The 19113-nt window shown below is 40.8% G+C and overlaps 2 protein-coding genes and 1 long non-coding RNA gene across 8 annotated transcripts in view; 2 read left to right on the forward strand and 1 right to left on the reverse strand.

Annotated features, from left to right (window-relative positions):
• Positions 1-8543, forward strand: part of CEP63 (centrosomal protein 63) — a 28914-nt gene extending 20371 nt beyond the window's left edge. For all 5 annotated transcript variants that reach the window (XM_082221797.1, XM_082221799.1, XM_082221798.1 and 2 more), the window contains 5 exons: positions 376-573; positions 3225-3290; positions 5485-5690; positions 5950-6232; positions 8046-8543. In XM_082221797.1, the coding sequence (XP_082077923.1) occupies positions 376-573; positions 3225-3290; positions 5485-5690; positions 5950-6232; positions 8046-8204 (912 nt within the window). In that variant the 3' untranslated portion in view covers positions 8205-8543. The remainder of the gene's footprint in view (positions 1-375; positions 574-3224; positions 3291-5484; positions 5691-5949; positions 6233-8045) is intronic.
• The window catches only part of LOC309532071, a 163013-nt gene that overhangs the window by 73958 nt on the left and 69942 nt on the right, over positions 1-19113 (forward strand). The window lies entirely within an intron of this gene.
• Positions 13872-19113, reverse strand: part of KY (kyphoscoliosis peptidase) — a 32288-nt gene continuing 27046 nt past the window's right edge. For both annotated transcript variants that reach the window (XM_082221805.1, XM_082221804.1), the window contains exons 10-11: positions 16198-16388; positions 13872-15343 (exon numbers count right to left, since the gene is read on the reverse strand). In XM_082221805.1, the coding sequence (XP_082077931.1) occupies positions 14439-15343; positions 16198-16388 (1096 nt within the window). In that variant the 3' untranslated portion in view covers positions 13872-14438. The remainder of the gene's footprint in view (positions 15344-16197; positions 16389-19113) is intronic.

The following is a 19113-nucleotide window of genomic DNA, read 5'->3' on the forward strand; positions in this document are numbered from 1 at the left end:
GCATTTTGGTAATATTTTTAAAAATATTTGTCTTATTTGCACTTTTGTGTGCAGTAGAAGCTCAGGAACAGTCAGGGAGCATTGTTATAGTGTGAATAATTCAGTTTGCCAGTCCACTTGTGGGTAATTTGCTAGTTTATCTTTAATCCCTCGATTCAATGAAATACAACTGCCCTAAGAATGCAGAAGATCAATGTATACAGGCAGAACTATTACACTGTGCATTAGTACTGAATGAATTATGAAACAGTGCTGCTCACTAGGATTAAGTAGTGAGCAACTGGAGGATGTTGTGCTTCCAGAGAGCTTCGTATGCTGAGATTTCTGATAATCAGTGAAATGTTAACTGCAAATTTCATATATGTTTCTGTCTAGCTGAAGGAGCAGCTATTGCACAAAGAACATAGTCACAACAGCGAGTTAGAAGGAATGAAGCAGGAGGTTGCTCAGCTAACACGGGAGCTTCACCAGCGCGACATCACAATTGCCTCATCAAATAGTTGTACTTTAAACTTGGAGCAGCAACTAAAAATGGAGATTGAAAAAGCAGAACGGAAGGCAGTGGAGCACAGGGTAAATAGGCTGTTATCCCTCAAAATGTATAGCAATTAGAGCAGGGGGTTGCAAACCTTTATGGAGCAGTAGCCACATCTCGCATTTTGAAAGAGTGCTGTGGGCACCAGTCACAACATGCCATGGGAGGGGTGGCATAACAAAAAATTTGTGCAGTCATGGTGAAACTTTTTCTATAATTGTATTTCCATAAGCTAAGCCTTTTCTGCACAGCTGTTAAAGGCACAAATATTCTGGTTTTCCCCAATGCCAACCCCAACCCATAGCCTAAAGTGTCCCATTAAACACATGTATACCATTATACTATAAGTTGACTATGCAGTGAATTCTTAATGAGTCCCTGGTTTTTAGCTTCTCTGCAGGTAGGAGGCATGCCTAAGCCTCTTTCATAAAGTTTTCACATTTGCATTTGGCAGAGGAGTAGAGATTATTTAATATTAGAAAAAAATAATAATTTCTAGGGCATACCTAATCCCAGATGAACCCACTGCAGGAAAGATGTAGCTTGGTGTGGCGTTCATACAGAGCCCCCCGTTGACTTACTGACCTATACAAAACTACTTTATTCTTCCGCTGCCACCAATTTTGTGGAAAAAACCCAGGGTTCCCCGGTGAAGTATTGAGTCTCAGTCAGGTAAACAATGAAGATTAAAGTTTATTTCAAACACAAACAAGTTTTAAAATATATTCGAAACACTGTCGCTCTATTCCCTCTCAGTCTTGTCCCTGTCTATAACTCACTCTGACTCCTCTATCTCCCCCCCCCCAAAAAAAAACACACCAACCGAACTAACTGTCAAAACCTCTGGGCTGAGCCTCAAAATCAGGTAGGCTCCACCTCCAGGCTTTCTTATTGATAAACCTATTAACCCTTTCTCTCCCCCAATACAAACGTATCCCCAAAGAATGGGCAAACGCCACACTTGGTTACTAGGGAAAAAGAAAAGGCAAACTATGGAAAGTCTGAGGTCTCAAAAATAACACAGAAGCAGAGAGGCCACTAAAGGAGAGGAGGAAACAGCTGCTCTTTGGGACCCCAGGGATATCTGTTGCCTGGTGTCCAAACAACTCATTTATGAACTACAGCTCTCATGTATTCATTGGCAAAAACCACTACCAGCTGGGAGTAGCCAGGCTGGCTAATTTCACAGAAATTGCATAGAAAGCTGCCTGTACATTTTGATTTATAGCTTTCTAGGATGGCTAGAAACTTATTTTTTTAAAAAATGAAATATCAGAGTCTTGGGGCCCTGCCTGTGGGTTACTGATGAAGAAGGCTTTTGCAGGAATGATGGCATTCATGGGTGCCTGGTTGGTGAGCCCTGCATTAGAGGAAACCATCTGTTGTGGGATGACACTTTTTTGGTTGCACGTATGTTCCAGACCTTTAGCTGTATTGGCACTACATTTTCAGAGTTAGCTATGAGGGCTAGAAACTTGCTAAGATTAAGGTTACAATTCTCAGATTTGCACAAGTTTATGGGCTATATGGTTCCTCCATGTGAAATATACCGTAATTTTCGCTCTATAGCACGCAGATTTTTTCTACTAAAAAGTAAGGGGAAATGTCTGTGCGTGTTATTGAGTGAATGTGTGGTCCCTGGAGCTGACTCACCGGAGCGCAGGGGCAAAAATAGGCAAAAATCAGGCAAAAATAAGATCGGGCGGGCGGGCGGAGGGAAGGCGGAAGCTGCTGCTTTCCTGCATTCTGCCTTAGGGTCTTACTGCCCACCCGCTTCTGTTGCTGCATTTGCTCAAACTCAACAAAGAGCAGGGCATCCCCTGCCCTCCTGGCAAGCAGAGGGTTAAGGAAAGGATTGAGTCCGTCCTTCTAATTCTTTCCTAGTCACACTGCGCACAGGCTCCAGCCCACCACCTCCTCCTCTCCGTGCTCTAGGGACTCGCAGGCAGCCGAAAAACATGCAGGTGGGAGAGAGAGAGAGAGAGGGCTGGATTGGGGGGGGGGACTTTTGCCTTCCTTTCCTCCCCCCCCCGTTAAACCCCTCCCCTGCATTCTTAGCCAGCTGCTTCTCCGCACACCCCTCTTGTGCTCCTTGTCCCTTCTGCGTTTTTCCTTCCCTCCCCATTTAAAACGTGTTGACAAAGCACGGATCCACATGGATCCTCAGGATTTTTGCATTGGGTCACCCCAAATTCACCATCAGATCACATTACATGTCCATGGCTACAGTCTGTACCAAAAAAATCACGCACCCACTGTTGCCTGGGGCCACAATGGTGCAAAAACGTGGTTACAAAGCATGGATCCTCAGGATTTTTGCATTGGGTCACCCCAAATTCACCATCAGATCACATAGCATGTCCATGGCTACATCTTGCACCAAAAAAATCACGCACCCACTGTTGCCTAGGGTCGCAGTGGTGCAAAAACGTGGTTACAAAGCGTGGTTCCACATGGATCCTCAGGTTTTTTGCATTGGGCTACTCCAAACTCACTGTCAGATCACATGTCTGTGATCTGAACCACAAAAATCATACATCCACTGTTTCATTTAGAATATTTTTTTTCTTGTTTTCCTCCTCTAAAAACTACGTGCGTGTTATGGTCTGGTGCGTGTTATAGAGCGAAAAATACGGTACTAACGGGAAAAAATGGTAACTTCTCCCCATCCCCCACCCTGTCACTTCAGGCTGTTTTGTCGCAGTTGGAATCTCTTAAGCAAGACAATCACCAGCTCTCAGAAATTCTTCAGAAGGTAAGTGTCTGGTGTGATGGGATGTGCTATTTGAAGTGTTGTGCACTTGTAGTCTCTCTATAAAACACTTGGCTTTTGTGTGTGTTGCGCAGGCAAGTGCATCTTTCATATATTTATACAAAGCTTTGAAAGGTGATTTGATATTTTTATACTGAAGCTTGCAGGTTAAGTCACAGTGGGGTTTAAGTGAAATTGGTGAGTCTTACTTCTGACTAAACATCCTAATCGTTAGTATAGAAAGATGGACAGATTGAACTATGTATATTTTATTTTCTGGGCCCACTAGGTGTCAGTGCAATGTTAGTGAAGGAGAGTATAAAATGAAACATTGCAATAAAAGTTGGCATTCAAAGCCTGCTCACACAATGTTTTGATTGAACCCCTACACATAGTTATAGTAATTTGAAGCCCATCCACATTGTCACAGAAAAATTGTGCTGTCTCTTCTCAGTAATAAGAACACTGTTGCAGATGATTTCCCCTGATGAATGTTGCTGAACTGGTGGAACTTGTTTTCTGCACATGGCTGCAGCAGACAGAATTGTCTCATATTGGTAATTAAAGTGGGCATATCAGAGGGTGGTGTCTTCTTGTGCCCCTCCCCACCCCTCCCCATAATTTAAGCTCTCTGGAGAAAACAAGCATTTGAGAACAAAACATTGAAAATTGAATACTAGTGAAGATTTGTCTAGGGCATTTAATTTTAGTAGGTATTAAGAAAATACAATTTGGTTTGTGTTTATAATCAAGTGAGATAATTTGGCTGTTCAGACATTGCGCACACACACACAGTCTCTTCTGTACCTTGTGAGACAATGTGTGAGCCTCGGGTTTCCTTCCATCTATTTCCCCACTTCTGTCATTATGGGGAGAAGTGAACCAAATTGATCCTGTGTTAGTTTGAACATGGGATCTCCCTATACTTTGGAAAATCTCCTTGTCCAGGTGTTCATTTTTACAACAGATAGGGTGAGCAGGGCAGCAGCTCATGAGTCCAATAGCCCTCTGCATAGAGGGGTGGGAGTCATGTCCCTACAGCCTCCATGGTGTATGGGGGGGCGGGGCGGATTCTGAGTTTGATTTTGTTCTTCTGTCTACAAGTATACAGTGGTACCTCGGGTTACATATGCTTCAGGTTACACACTCCGCTAACCCAGAAATAGTGCTTCGGGTTAAGAACTTTGCTTCAGGATGAGAACAGAAATCGGTCTCCAGTGGTGCAGCAGCAAGAGGCCCCATTAGCTAAAGTGGTGCTTCAGGTTAAGAACAGTTTCAGGTTAAGAACGGACCTCTGGAACGAATTAAGTACTTAACCCGAGGTACCACTGTATTCATATTTTGAAATGAAATTAATCTAGATCACATGTTACAAAATGCATTTCAACATTTTGATGTGACAAGAAACAAATGGTAGGGAGCAGGTTTGATAATGTTCTATGTCTCCACTTGAAAATACAGAAGGAAATTTCACTTGAAAATCTTGAATGACATCTCAGGATTTGCAGATATGTTGCAGCTCTTACAAGCTGATTAGAATAGGGAAGTGAAGGAGATGGGGTAGAGGCTGACTCAGTTAAATAATCTTACTAAGGGAAATTACTGAGCTAAAAACTTGATATTTCAAAAATGTATATGTTTGCTCAGTGTTGCTCAGCTGACGTCAGTTATGCTCTGATCTGTGTGTGCATGTGTGGTTGGATTTCTTGGTAATAGGATCTTGGACTCGTGACTCTAAAGGGGTCAGTCCCAGCTGGTTATTTAAGCTTTTCTCTGCAGTTGGCAAATACACTAATCACACAGCGGTTTCAAATGAATGGAGTGTCAGGAGATTTTTTGTATATCCAGGTACAAGCAAGCAGTCCCACTGGCTTTGGTGTTAGTGGTGAGCTGTGCAGCTGGAACACATTTAATGTGACTGACATTTAAGTGATCACAAATTGGTCTTGAAGTTCACACCCAATTGAGATGAATGAGGGAAGCTTGTACCTATGTAGGTTTGATTAGTTTGGTCTTTCTAGATGTAGACTCATTCAGACAGCTGGTGATTGATTTACACTCTGAAGGGATTTTTTCCTAGTAGAAGACTTGGAAAATTTACTTCTTAAATTTGCAATACAAAATCAAACTTTCTAGGGAAAGCTGGGCTGGTGAACAAACACAGCAGCGCTGACTAAAGCACTTTTGTCACCTTAAGGGAAAAAGTGCCCCCCTGGCAGAATTCCAGGAAAGTTATACCAAAGCCCTAAATAAGGTGGAGTCTGAAAACCAGCGATTATTGAAAGAACTAGCAGAAACTAAAGCCAGCCTGGAAGCCTCATCCCGCAGGTCTCAGGGCAGATATGAGAATATCATGCAGCAGATGCAGCAGCAGATGACTGAGATAAAGAATGTGGAAAGCAGGTAAGATCTATGTGTTCAACAAGTTTTTCGCTTGTTCTGATGAATTGTTTACAATGGCTGAAATCCTAGTATAGCTTAACGACTATGGAGTTCTGCAGAAAGTCATTCTGCTGTTACACCTTGAAGTCTCTGTGCACTGCATGTGTTTCCCCCCTGGAACTGAAAACAGTTTGTTCCTAAACGTTCTTGCATAATATTTGCAGCTGAGAAGAGCTGGTCTGTATTGAGTGAATTATTTTTTTTAATAATCCATGTTCAGGAGACTGCAAGAGCTGCAGTGTAAGCATGAAGAAGAAATGAGAGTACTTCAGGATAAATTTGACAAGACTGTTCAGCACTATGAAGAAGAAATTCAAAAGGTGCAGCATTTGTCAACCAGAAGAGTTTTTAGTACAGCTGATGGACTGTCACCCCAGATCAGCAGGAGCAACTCTGTTGAATCCTTGTCCTGTGGTCCCCTTCTGAGATCAGATTCCTTGCCACATGGAAACAGTGAATTTACTTATATGTTCGGCAAGAATGAGAAAGAACTCCTGTCTTTGGTAAGCATGAAACGAAGTGCCACACCAAGTTATATGCAGAATCCGCGAGGGTTGAGTGTGGTGCCCTAATGTAAAACCACTACCACAAATGTTTGATGTGTGTGTTAGACTAGACAAATCTTATTTGAAAAAGTCTTCCAAATGCCATGAAACCTCTGTTCAAATGAAGACTGCGAGGATTCTGTAGTAGGACAGCAGGTGGCAGCAGCTTGTTGACAAGAGGCACAGAAAGGGGTGTCCCAAGTACAACTGAATTGTTCCTTGTCTCCATGCAGACCAAAGCGGATTCCACTGCCCCTCTTCTGTTGACTTGCTGCTTATCAAAGCCTGGGCTTAAGATTGGATGAAAACATGGGCGAACAGGGAGGGCTTGCTCATAGGTCCTGCTTCTCCATCATTTCTTCCCAATTCCCTGTGCTTTCTTTGCTAGTGGTCTGCATGCACGCACATGGCATGGTGAGATTGGCCAACGCTGCGCTAGCAGTGAGTTCGTTGCTGGCATGCTGCAATTCCTTTTATGGATAAGCAGCTCTTTTTCATGCCTACCTCTCTCCTAGGAAGGCTGTAAACAACATTCACACCAATACATTCAAAGTACTGCAAATCCACAGGCACAGCTTCCCCTAAAGAATTCTGGGAGCTATGGTTCCTTTACAGGTTTTCAGAGTGGTTTAACAGTCAACCCCCTTTCACAGGGAACTCTGGAAATTGTATGTCTGTGAAGGGACTAGAGGTTTCCTAACAAATCTCACTACCCTTAACAAACTACACCTCCCAGAATTATGGGGGATGTCATGTCTGTTTATAATGTTTTGAATGTGTGGTGTGATTGTGGCCTTAGACATTATAATGGTAGCTCTTGCAATGGAGAACCATGTGGAAGTGGACACACTGAAGTGGGTGGAATAGGATTTGGTGCCTGCAATGTCTAGTATTAAGAAAACTGAAACATTGATATTAAGTTGTTCCTATAATATGAGCTATTGATACACTCATGTGCATTGTAGGTCTTTAGTATAGTAGCTCCAGAAAAGGCAGCATATGTCCTCTTACACTTACACAGTTTCTATTGGTTGTGCATTTAGGGTTTAACTCAACTAAGGACTTCTGCTTGTGTATCAAGGCTTCCCCACCCACAATGACCCCAAAATTGCCTTGAGGCCCCAATGAGAAACCCCAGAACATGCGGAGGGAGGAGGGGTGGGGTTCATTCTGTCTGACAAGCTGAAATACTTGTGCAGACCAGAACGATTAGAAGTGTGTGACATTGAATGCCATCCTATAATTTTATTTTTGAAAGATGTGACTCCTTGACCATAGCTTGCTGAGGTATATTGAGAATCTTGAGGGGAGCATGAAAGGCTTACAGTTCAATCCTAGTCTTGTTTAATCAGAAGTCAGCCCCATTTCTGTGACTTGAAATCCTAAAAATATTTCAATTAACTTCAGTGTTTTAAAGGCAAATAATAATTACTAGAGTTTTCAGTCATGATTTCTAATGTACAACTTCATCACACCCAATCTAAGCTAAATAGATGAAAGCTTAGGTGTGGGTGTGTGCTCAAAAGCAAACTATATTGAAATAATTGAGATTAATCTCCAAGTTAACATCTTTGGATGATGGTGTAAGCCAAATACTATATAATCCAACATTTTCACATTTTTCAGGGTTAAATATATACCAACAGTGCTGAGATGATGCTTTGCTTAGGGGATTTCTGTCCATCGATGCAGTTAAATAAGTAAAATGTAGCAGTAGGCGAGAAATAATCTTCTGGTTGAGTCCTGTTCAACATATATGTTTTATTTTTAGAGCCCGTTGCCTACAACAAATATTGGTGCGATTGCTGTCAAGTTCTTGGAGGAGGAAGAAGAAAGATCTCAACATATCTTAGAACGCTTAGATGCACATATTGAGGAGTTGAAACAGGAGAGTGAAATGACAATACAGCAGTTCAAACACCAAAAGTGACATTGCTGCAAGACCCAAGGATTGGAAAGCTGGCTTAATATAAGATGCATCAAGAAGGGGACCAAGGGAGCCTTCAGCAGCTAGAAAGGGGCTTCTCTTCTTTTCCCTGGTTTTAGTGGTGGTGAAACCAAGGGAATGAAGTTTGTCTGGAGCAAAGCATTTTGTCTGGGGGCAGTAATTGCACTACTTTCTAGATGCCTTATTAAGTCCTGCTGCACAAGAGTGTGCAGTGACTTTCAGGAAGGAATGATGTAGCGCTTTTTTTGTAAAAGAAAATAAATCTATTTTATATGTATATATCCATGTGAATAAATCAAATGACAACTAACCCATCTTCTTCTTATATCATTACAACTCATGTTGCTGAACATTTTGGGAATTAGGTTACTTTTTGCTTCCAATTTTGCTTGATGTTTATTCCATGAAATATGTTATTCAAACAGTTTGAGAAACCAAGAAAAGGAGTTTTGCTTCCTTTTTAGTTTTCCTGTAGAGTTGGGGTTTCCTGTACTTTGTGTTGCTATCACTTGCATACCAAACACTACATAATGATGTGGCAGTGGTTCCATTGGGGGTCTGTTTTATTACTATTTATCTTTCATAGTTGAAGAGGACAAAATGCAGTGAAATAGATACTCCATGAAAAGAGAGGGTGTTTTGGTGGAAGATAAGTTGGTACAGAAGGTGAAGTTCAATGTAAGTAATAAACACCTATACATGAAATCCATTTTACTTAAACAACAGCTGCCTTATGAAGTACTAAGCAGCTGCTCACAGCCATAAGAGCAAATTTAGAAGGCTGGTCAATCTGCCAGACAGCTATTAAAAAGTTGTTTTAGCTTAAACAAGAAATGTGTATCTTTCAAAATGTGTCCTTGAGCAGAAACCAAGATCCCAAGCATTAGGCTTCCATTCCCACCCCAATTAATCCTTTCTGCCTATTGGCCCTTGATAATCCAATCTGAATTACTAAAATGAATTACTAGATTTAAAATATTTTCAGTGAAATATGAAAATGGTGGAGATATTCAGCCTTGCCCCCTGAATCCTTAGAATAATCCATGTGTTCATTTAAATTCTAAATCTCTTGCTTTTCCTTTTCAAAGGCTTCTGTTCATCTGCATGTAGTCTATACCTTTCATTTATTGTTTCTTCTATAGGTCAGAGAAGCCCCTGTATGTGACCAATATCTCCCCTTTTCAATAACATATATTTTTAGAGGTTTTAACTTGAATTTGCTCCCATAGACATGATGGTATTAATGCTAATTATTGTTTGCTGAATGGATGATCTTGAGAAAGTGGAGAACATCTGTATTTCTAGATGCAGAAAGGTTTGTTGCCAAGCTGAGGATGTTACTGCTGCTAGAAGGCTGGCCATAATTAACAACCTTCTAGATCTCGATTCAGGAGAATTCCTACTCTGCAAGAGCATCTTTTTGATGTTTGCCTCCATCATAAATGTAATAGTCTCTGTACATCACCAACCTCTTTCCAGTGTGCTAACTCCTATGTTTTGCTTGCTGTGTTTGATTTTTATGGCTTCATGTCATTCTTCGTAAACACCTCTCACAGCAGCTTGACACTGATAGACAATATGAAATCAAATGTGGCATGAAGACAGACTTTTTTAAAAAAAATATGTTGTTTTGTAGGAATGGTGAACAGTTCTTGTCAAAGCACACAGAGCAAATATTTTTTGTGAAAAAGTGGTTGGGTGGCTGCCCCAGCAAAGTGAGTATACTCATTTCTTGTGTAAGAGCCCTGGTGTTAACATTTTGAGTAGAGGGACTGAAAGCACAGGAAACAGCTGCTCGAGTCAAGAAACACATGCTACAGATTTACTCCTTGGAAGAAAGAAGTCAGACAGGGAGACCTTGTAATTTTGCCCTTCATACTGAGCAAAGGAACTTCTGTCATACATGAGGAACCTGACATGTACATTGGGATTTACTTTCCCTGCACATAGAGGTGACTTCTATGGGAGTGGCCAGCAAACTAAGTTTTGGATCCCTGAAAACGTGAATAGTTATGAATCCATTCCAGATGCATTTTCAGAGATGTTGTGATTTGTTTTTGTGAAACTTAAGAGTACAAAAATAATCACTTAGTCACAAATATGACAGCCTTTAAAATGGATTGCTACTGAATGAGAAGAACAAAAATTCTTCAAATTCTGTGACTTGAAGACGAAAATTTTCCCACTGTGAGTGTTGGTCAGGAGAGTTCAGCAACTGTGGCTTTCTATGATCTCCTGTTTGACAGTTTGCTCTTTGAACCAGGGAGAACTCTGACTGGCTTGCAGGTTCTGTAGTGCATAAGGCTATTGTATCATGTTTGACAGAGTTGGCGTCAAACCAGTGTTGATGTTTCCCCAAAGGCCATTCATTTCCTACTGTATGATGATCTTTAAGTTGACCTCCAGTAATGCAGAGGGTAGAAAATAAAGTGTAGCAATGGGTGCTCCAGATTGTGCAGTGCTGTGGAGGCAAACATTCCTTAGAGAACATTATCAGTGGAAAGAAAAGATGCTTCTTAAAAATTTGAAATGCATGGTGTACCTTGGGATATAAAATATGCCTTGTTGCAGCCATATTTTTTCCTACCTTGCTAAATCTTCAAGGATGTTGTGCATGCCGCCATCGAGTTCAATATAATTCCCTTTGTGACATTCATAATTGGGCAAAGACGAGAGCACCTTAACATTCTCTTGTAAAGATATCTAACATCTTAACATTGCTCAGTCCCTTCTAAAAACTGTGGGGCATCTCTATGTTGTATAGAGCAAAAGTAGTGTATTTGGTGAGGAGTATCTTTGGTGGCTCACCCCTCACCCCTCCATTCTGATTTAACACAAATTGCTTTAAATCAAAAACTAATTTGGGTGTATCAATTTTTTTTTCCTGGAGGCCTATCTGATCCGAAAGAGGTACAAAAATGTCCTGTGCCACTTGACTCGTGTTGCTTCATGTAACAGAGTTGGTTACTGTGTTTTTTTAATTCAGGGGAAACACTGGTTCATTCTTGGAAAGAGAGTTGTAATAACAGAGGTGCCAAGAACCTGAGACAGTGCTGTACTTTGGCAGGGCAAACTGTTAGTCCCAAAATGGACAGCAATCTGAGACGAGCAAATTGCACAAGGAGGTTGGTATTCCTGCTTGTTGATTCCCCGTGCATATAGAGTACAGAAAATGCTATAGAAAGGACTGATGAGTTAAGGGCAAAGAAAAAATTATATTAGGAGTTATGTGTAGTTTGTGGGCTACATCATCAAAAACTCTTGAGTGGGCTTAATATGTGTTGAGACTGTAAATATGCATGTTTTGGAGGTGGAGGAAGGTTGTTTATCCTGGAGGGTGATGACAAAGCTAGTGCAGACTTCTGAGGCACTTTTATCTGTGGCTGCAGGGTTTCCATGCATTCATCTATGCCTTGAGAATGTTGAACATCCCTTTGGAATAATCAGTTGGCCTTAACAGTTTTATAATTAATGAAGCTGGAGGGGAGTTTTTTCTTTGAACTGAGCCTTTTAATAACACCAAAGAGTTTCCTTTTTGCTTGCAAGGCTGAGCCAGATGTTCGCCTTCTACTTTACATTTTTAAAAAAAACAAAAACTGAGAATCAATGTGTATTATATTAGTAGGTTTAATTGGTAATCCTCAGTAAAAGAGTTCAGAGAAAGTTTAAGGATTATGCTTTGGCTGGTGTTCAGTATTATCTGCCTTCACATCAGATATAGAAGATTGCATCCAGCAGCTGAGCTTGCTTGTCCTTTAACTTCCTTAGAGGCAGCCCTGCACCAAATACCATTTTTTTGTGCTCTGTAAGATCTAGTTTATAGCCCAGAGCAGGGCCTTTTAGTATCGGAGTCCTGTGAAATTGTTTTCCCTAGGAGGCTTAACAGAGCCCTACAGCGTAAGCCTTCAGAAAGCAATGCAGGGCTTTCTCTTTTCCGAGAAATTTCTAATGATCCATTAGTGATGTGAAAGTGTAGAATAAAACAATGATAAGAGTGTTCAAAGTCTTTGTAATCCTCCTAGCTATGTTGGGTAGGCTGGTATTGTTTCCAAATATAGAAAAAGAGAAGGGTTTGTTAAAGTCACCTAATCAGTCTATGGCAGATGCAAGATTTCGATCAACTGCTTCCTGATTTACAGCACACAATCCCAGTTACTATATGCATTTTGGGGGTAGCCAACATGGTGCCTTCCAGACATCTGGGTTAAGAGACTTTTCTTCCTCCGTTTTTAGGATCTGTAGATGAAGCTGAATATGGCAGTAGGTTCAAGAGTGACAAAAGGAACCCTTCTCGAACTTACTTACCCAGGCCATATTATAATTTTGGGGTAGCAACAGACAGGGGTAGCAGCAATTGTCACTCATCAGTTGGCAGATGTTGTCTGTATGGCTGGCACAATCACGCTCCAACTCACCCCAAAGGAACTTTAATTCTTTGGATCCTCTAAAATAATATAGCTAACACAATGGCTGCATGTAATGTGATTGTACAATATTACAAAAATGACACAGGAGCCTATTGGAAAGTTATGAGTCATGAGAGTGCCAAAATGTTCCTCTCATGTTGTTAACTTTCCCTTTTACTTTATGATTTTTTTTTACTAAATGAGTGCTCCCCTCCTTTAGAGACCCTACAAAGCTCATCTTGCAATGTTCTTTTAATTATATATGTGGTCTGTCATGCTTGCACCACCTTGTGCTTCATCACTCTTCAGAGTGTCATTGACTATTGCATCCACAGTCTTTCCCTGGCTTCTTCCAGTGGGTACTAAAATTTAAATTGTGGTGGGTTGGAAGTTGTTTGAATAGGAGCGTAGCTATCTTCCCTTCTGCTTCCCCAAAGCTGAATAACGGGTTGGGTAGTATTAGCACCTTCATTCAAGCTGCTGTTGGGGAAGATGCAATTGGAACACATGCCACTTGACCATCTATATTAGTCCTTAAACTGTTGTCTATTGGTGCGAACCAAGTCACAGCAGGAAGAATTACTCATTTGACACAGGGGCTTGCTTCAAGTATATATATTCCTACAAAAACTGGTAAAACAAAACTTTTAAAGGCACATGGAAAAAAACGAATTGCTATTTTTTGGTCTAGGCAAGAAATTCATATGGTTCAATGAATATATGAAATTTGTAATAAAAAATTAATGTCACAGCACTGAAAAACCTCCAGGGCTATCCAGTCAGCTCCCTGAATTTTGATTAGATACAAGGATTTTTAAAAAAGCAAATTGCAGTCTATTGATCATATAGAAGATTAGACAGATTATAACTTGAGTTAAAATAAATTCATTTTCTGACTTAAACCGCAGATCTTTGCTGTTATACTAAACTATCCATGTTTGACCAAAAGGGTTCATGTGATTATATAGAAGCTAACTTTTATCTATGATACCTTTGTGTTTATGTTTCATTCTGTGCAGGTCATCAAGATTGTCTTTGGTTATCCCACTATGTCTCACACTTGGTGAATTGCTATTTCCTAGAATCAGCAGCACAATCTTTTTTTATTGATAGGTAGCAAATTAGTTAAGAATTAAATTGCCCTTTTGTTCACATACATGTTCCTTACCATGTCATTTAAAAAGCACCACAGCCCAATGAGATAAAAACTAGTATTTAATTGCTTTTAAGATCTGGTGTAAAAACTTGTTTTCGCAGTATCATTTATATTTGTAAGACAATGAAGTGCACACAAGAAAGCTTCCATTTGGATTATAATCTTGCACCAATATGTGTTTTGATGAGATTCCGCAGCCACTCTCACATTGATGCTCAAAAGTGTGTGGTCCTTCTCTCTTCCTGGCTCACAATGAGTTAGAGAATGCCCCTTTGTTGTCCATAACATATTTGTTGAATGTAAGCCATTCAGAAATCAGCAGTTGCATCCTAAAATGGAGGTGGACTAGGTAGGGAAATGTGCATAATGTACTAGGCCTGTAGCACAGGAATAATCTATAGTTGAAATTATGTATATGGGAAGTATGACTTTACAGTGGTAAAGAAACTACATTTCCTACAAATGCCACTCATTGTGTAATACCATTCAGGATGTTTTGATCAAGTTGTATTGTTTTGTTGGTTCTTCAGAGAGGGGTGAGCACTATTCCCCAATGTTAAGGGAGCCTTAAGGAATTACTCGAGAGCGGTATGAACTGTGATATATCAGATCTCGCTGCACATGTGGACAGATGATAAGAGTAGGAGTAGCCTCCTACTGTGGCTCTACTTCATATTTCAAGATGTGAGAGTAGAACTTGTGATTGGCATTTTCCAGCACCATCACATAGACCTCTGTGCAGCCTGATGTGCTGCAAGATCCCTCCCAGTAGCCATCCTTGCTTAAAGACAAGGGGCAGATTTTTTCACATTGAACAAATGCCTTGGCAATGCTATGAAGCTTGAGTTTAAACTTAACGTTGCGGTCAGCAGGGAGCAACCCAGCTAGCGGCTCCACTAGCTCATAACCCTCCACCCACTTGCTATAAGTCTGGGGGAACACTGGCCATTTCACCTTGGTGTTTGGGCAACAGATGAGGTAGTTGAAGACATAGTTATAATTTCCAGGATCAGACTTCTTTTTCGCAAAGATTTTAAAAGCAAAGTTCCCTGCATGAGGAAGATGGATCTTAAAGTCTACCTGGTTTCCTTGGCAAGCTTGCAAGATGTGCCGTCTTGTTGTATCCTCGCTGAGGCTTACATTGCCCGAATGCAAGGAAGCTAAAACACTCAAGTCCTTACTGAGGATGAAGCTGAGATCGTAGCGCCCGTCACTGGTATGAATGATTGGGCCTTTTTGCGAGGGCTTGAGGAATCCTTGTCTCTCTGAGAACCAGCTGGGCCCAACAGGTTGATGAAGTTCCTTTGGAAAGCAGACGTTCCTGTCTACAGAGCTACACTCTAATGTATATTCTATCACACATTTGTAGACTTCATCTGAGCTCTTGGATGGTTTGGCGTAGATCTGTAGCTTATGGGTCCCCGTCTTCTGTGGGTAGAGCTCCAGATTCATCCCATTCCTCTTCAGAGTCATCAAGCTATATTCCTTTGCCCCTTTTAGTTCAAACATGAACAGCATCGGCAAACGAGTCTCCACAGCTACTACTACTTTCCCATTTACTGTGACATGCAAATAAAGGAGGCTGGTTAGGATGTTTCTTACTATTTACTCAAAAATACAAATCAATCAAAAATAAAAAGCTGAAGAAAATGACCTGGAGAATGGAATTGCCTGCTGTACTGTCAATCATTTTGGCAGTGAAAGGGAGAATATTATGGTTGGCTGGTTAGAATTTGACAAGCGTCTGTCAAGTCCAAATTCAGAATAAATAACAAGAGGGTTAAGGGCGGGAAGCCTTCATTTTCGGGTACTTGTTTGCTTCTGTTTTATTACAAATGCAGTAGAATTGCTCATCATTCTTGGAAAAGATGAAAGCACCAATGTCTTTCAGTTACAGCTCAAGCTGCCTGCACTTTTGACTACAACCCCTTAGAAACTTGTCAGTTTCAGAGAAGTCTGAGAGAGTTCAAAAGACAGGATTTCAAAATGAAATTATTCCTTCCATGGTTAGGTTCTGAATGACACTATGGGGAGCTTCTGAAACTCAAGTGTACTAACTTGCACCCACATAAGGCTCTGAGCCTCAGCCCAGAATTTTTTTGAAACTTTCCCCTTCACTTCAGGCTGGAATATAAATATTCTTGGGGCAAAAGCAATCTGATGGGTAATAAATAGCACTTTGTATTTTACACCAATTGGTACCCCAAGGGTAATGGTGATTATGACCAAAAAAGGCTACAGAACTTTGAACCCCATGCTTTAGTCCCACAGAGCTAATCTTTTAAAAGTAACCCAGCAGCCTAAATCCTAACCTTTGCTACTTTTATCTTTTTTTTTTTATAGCCCCCTACCAAAAGCTGGAACTGTTCCTTATAATAAGATCGGCATGGGGCAATGACATGTATCACTGTACCTGTTTGAATAATTGGTGTTTCTGGGTGGGCTGCCAGCAATCCCATCATGTAAAAGTCACTCTTATATAACATGTTGCTCTCAAACTGTTTCAATGTCACAGCTGGTTTGAGGAGCTGCCAATTGCTGTTGTCTGGGAAATGATTATTAATAAATAGGGCGGGGTGGGTGAGGAAATAAAATTCGTTGTATCTGGAACAAGAAAGGAGAGGTCAATACAACACTGGCACCGGGTGCTCTTTTCTGCCTTGTGCTGAATCTTAACTACGGCTGCAGTTCTAGATAGGTTTATCAATGGGGGTTTCCTTTCAACTGTACATAAATTAGGACCGGAATGATGGTAGGAAACACAGCTGAGCTCTAGGAGGCAAAATGAAGAGATGAGATGTGTAGATTTGGGACTGGGCTGGACTGATTTGGCTGAGAATACAGTAGAACAGAGGGTGCAGTCAAATGAGGCTGCTTGTTATAGTGTAATTTATCAATGGCCCAGTTTGGTTATAATGCTCCTGGCTTAATAATGCATAGTTTATGCACTGATTTCCTCATATCGGTCCTGGTCTGTTTAAGGTTGAGTTGCTAGTTATGTTAGTGAGGAACTAGTGTTAGCATATTAACCAGGATCTTAAACCATAGTATGGTCCTGGATAGTTAAATGATATTAAATGATATGATAAATGTGTTTTTAATTTTTTAAAATTTTGCAAATACAATAAAAAAACATTGTCAGCTCATCTTAACAATACAGTGATGCCCCGCAAGACGGATGCCTCGCAAGACGAAAAACCCGCTAGACGAAAGGGTTTTCCGATGCGCTTCGCAAGACGAATTTCCCTATGGGCTTGCTTCGCAAGACGAAAACGTCTTGCGAGTCTTGCGATTTTTTTTCGCTTCCCCCCTTTTTCTAAGCCGCTAAGCCTTTAATAGCTGCTAAACCGCTAATAGCGCTAATCCGCTAATCCGCTAATAGGGTTGCTTCGCAAGACGAAAAAACCGCTAGACGAAGAGACTCGCGGAACGGATTATTTTCGTCTTGCGAGGCACCACTGTAAAAGCAATCCTACATGCACCCATGCAATCCATGTTTCCAAAAAAATTTCCAAATGAGATTTCATATATAACAGGGATGCTGTTTTAAAGATCAGAAAGGATGTGTGAAAGCCAAAAACTTGTTCCTAACTGAATAAACTATAGTTTGTTAAGGTAGGGAGGTTACATAAACTTCCTAAATTGCATAATTGAGTCATTCTGCTTCAGCAAGACATAGACAGGATTATGCAAAGCACCGAAATCTCCATCCTCCCCAGCTTCTTGGATTTCTCTATACAGTGGTACCTCGAGTTACAAATGCATCAGGTTACAAACGCTTCAGGTTACAAACTCCGCTAACCTGGAAGAATTACCTCAAGTTGAGAACTTTGCCCCAGGATGAGAACGGAAATTGTATGCCAGCAGCGCAGCGGCAGCAAGAGGCCCCATTAGTGAAAGCACGCCTCTAGTTAAGAACAGTTTCAGGTTAAGAACGGACCTCTGGAACAAATTAAGTTTGTAACTATAGGTACCACTGTATGTTCTCTGCATGCACTTTCAAGCCTAGGTTTGCAGGTTTAAGGGATAAAAACTTAATTTAAATTAAGGAAGGCTAGATGGGAGTTCTAAGAATGCTGAATTCTGTTCCCAAGCATGTGGGCAAATCAGGCATTTTGAAAGAGCAATAAGAAAAAATCTAGCCATTAGAGAGTGACATTTTCAAAAAAGTGGAATTTAACAACTTCAGTTAAGAAATAACTCTTTACACCCAGTGTAGTCCCTCTATGTTTAAGGGACAATGCCAAATGGAAACAGGATTCTCTTAGAATTAATTTTTAGCAGGAGCGACTGAAAATGCATTTTCAAAGTCAATGCTCGTCTTCAGTTGTGTTGTGCCAAAGAAGGTCTATAATAAGCTAATGTGGGGGTTTTCAGACTGGCTAGTAAACTTGGTTTGGCCTGTTGCTTGCCCCATGGTGTCTCTAGCCTTGGTGATCTGTGTTTCATTTCTAATTACTGTGGCCTTCTGATTACTACATGGGTTGTCCCAATACTAGGTCATCACATGGAGAAATATCAAATCCTTCACGTGGGTCATTTTCCAGACTACCAGTAACACTGGCTATCTGGACCAAGTGGATTTCTACCATTTGTTTCCAAGCCTTAATTTCCTTTTCATGGTTCTGACACCTTTCAGGAGTGTTTTGGTTTTAATAGTTAGTGGAAAGATTAACATTCGAAGAATGGGGACTTGTTTAGTTAGATTTCTATGCCTTTTTAATGCTTAGTTTATAACAACCCTGTTTAAGAGCTTGACATTTCTCATAGGTAGAAGCCTGAGGAGAACTTTTAGGGGCCAATTGGTGGGAGGGGAGAAAATATATACACCCTTATTTATTTTTTAAATGAGGCTTTGTCCCTTTCATGCTTTAGCCTTTGAGACACATAGCTTGGAATAGTGAAGTAAATGGTCACTATGGTTAAATGATAAGCCCTGCATCCTGATGATGCTTTTGCTCTTTCAAATCTGAAATTTGACACGGATTTCAATAAGTACAGTGGTACCTCAGGTTAAGTACTTAATTCGTTCCAGAGGTCTGTTCTTAACCTGAAACTGTTCTTAACTTGAAGCACCACTTTAGCTAATGGGGCCTCCCGCTGCCACTATGCCGCTGCCACACGATTTCTGTTCTCATCCTGAAGCAAAGTTCTTAACCCGAGGTACTATTTCTGGGTTAGCGGAGTCTGTAACCTGAAGCGTGTGTAACCCGAGGTACCACTGTAGTTATAAATGAAGCAAGCAAATAAAATAGTATATGTTGCAGAGCCCTTGAATGTGACCAAGGAAAGCTACCTGTTTTGCTTATCCCCACCCCTGTGCCCCAGA

Source organism: Podarcis vaucheri, assembly GCF_965113315.1.
Source record: "Podarcis vaucheri genome assembly, chromosome: 5".
In the NCBI taxonomy this organism is placed as follows: Eukaryota; Metazoa; Chordata; class Lepidosauria; order Squamata; family Lacertidae; genus Podarcis; species Podarcis vaucheri.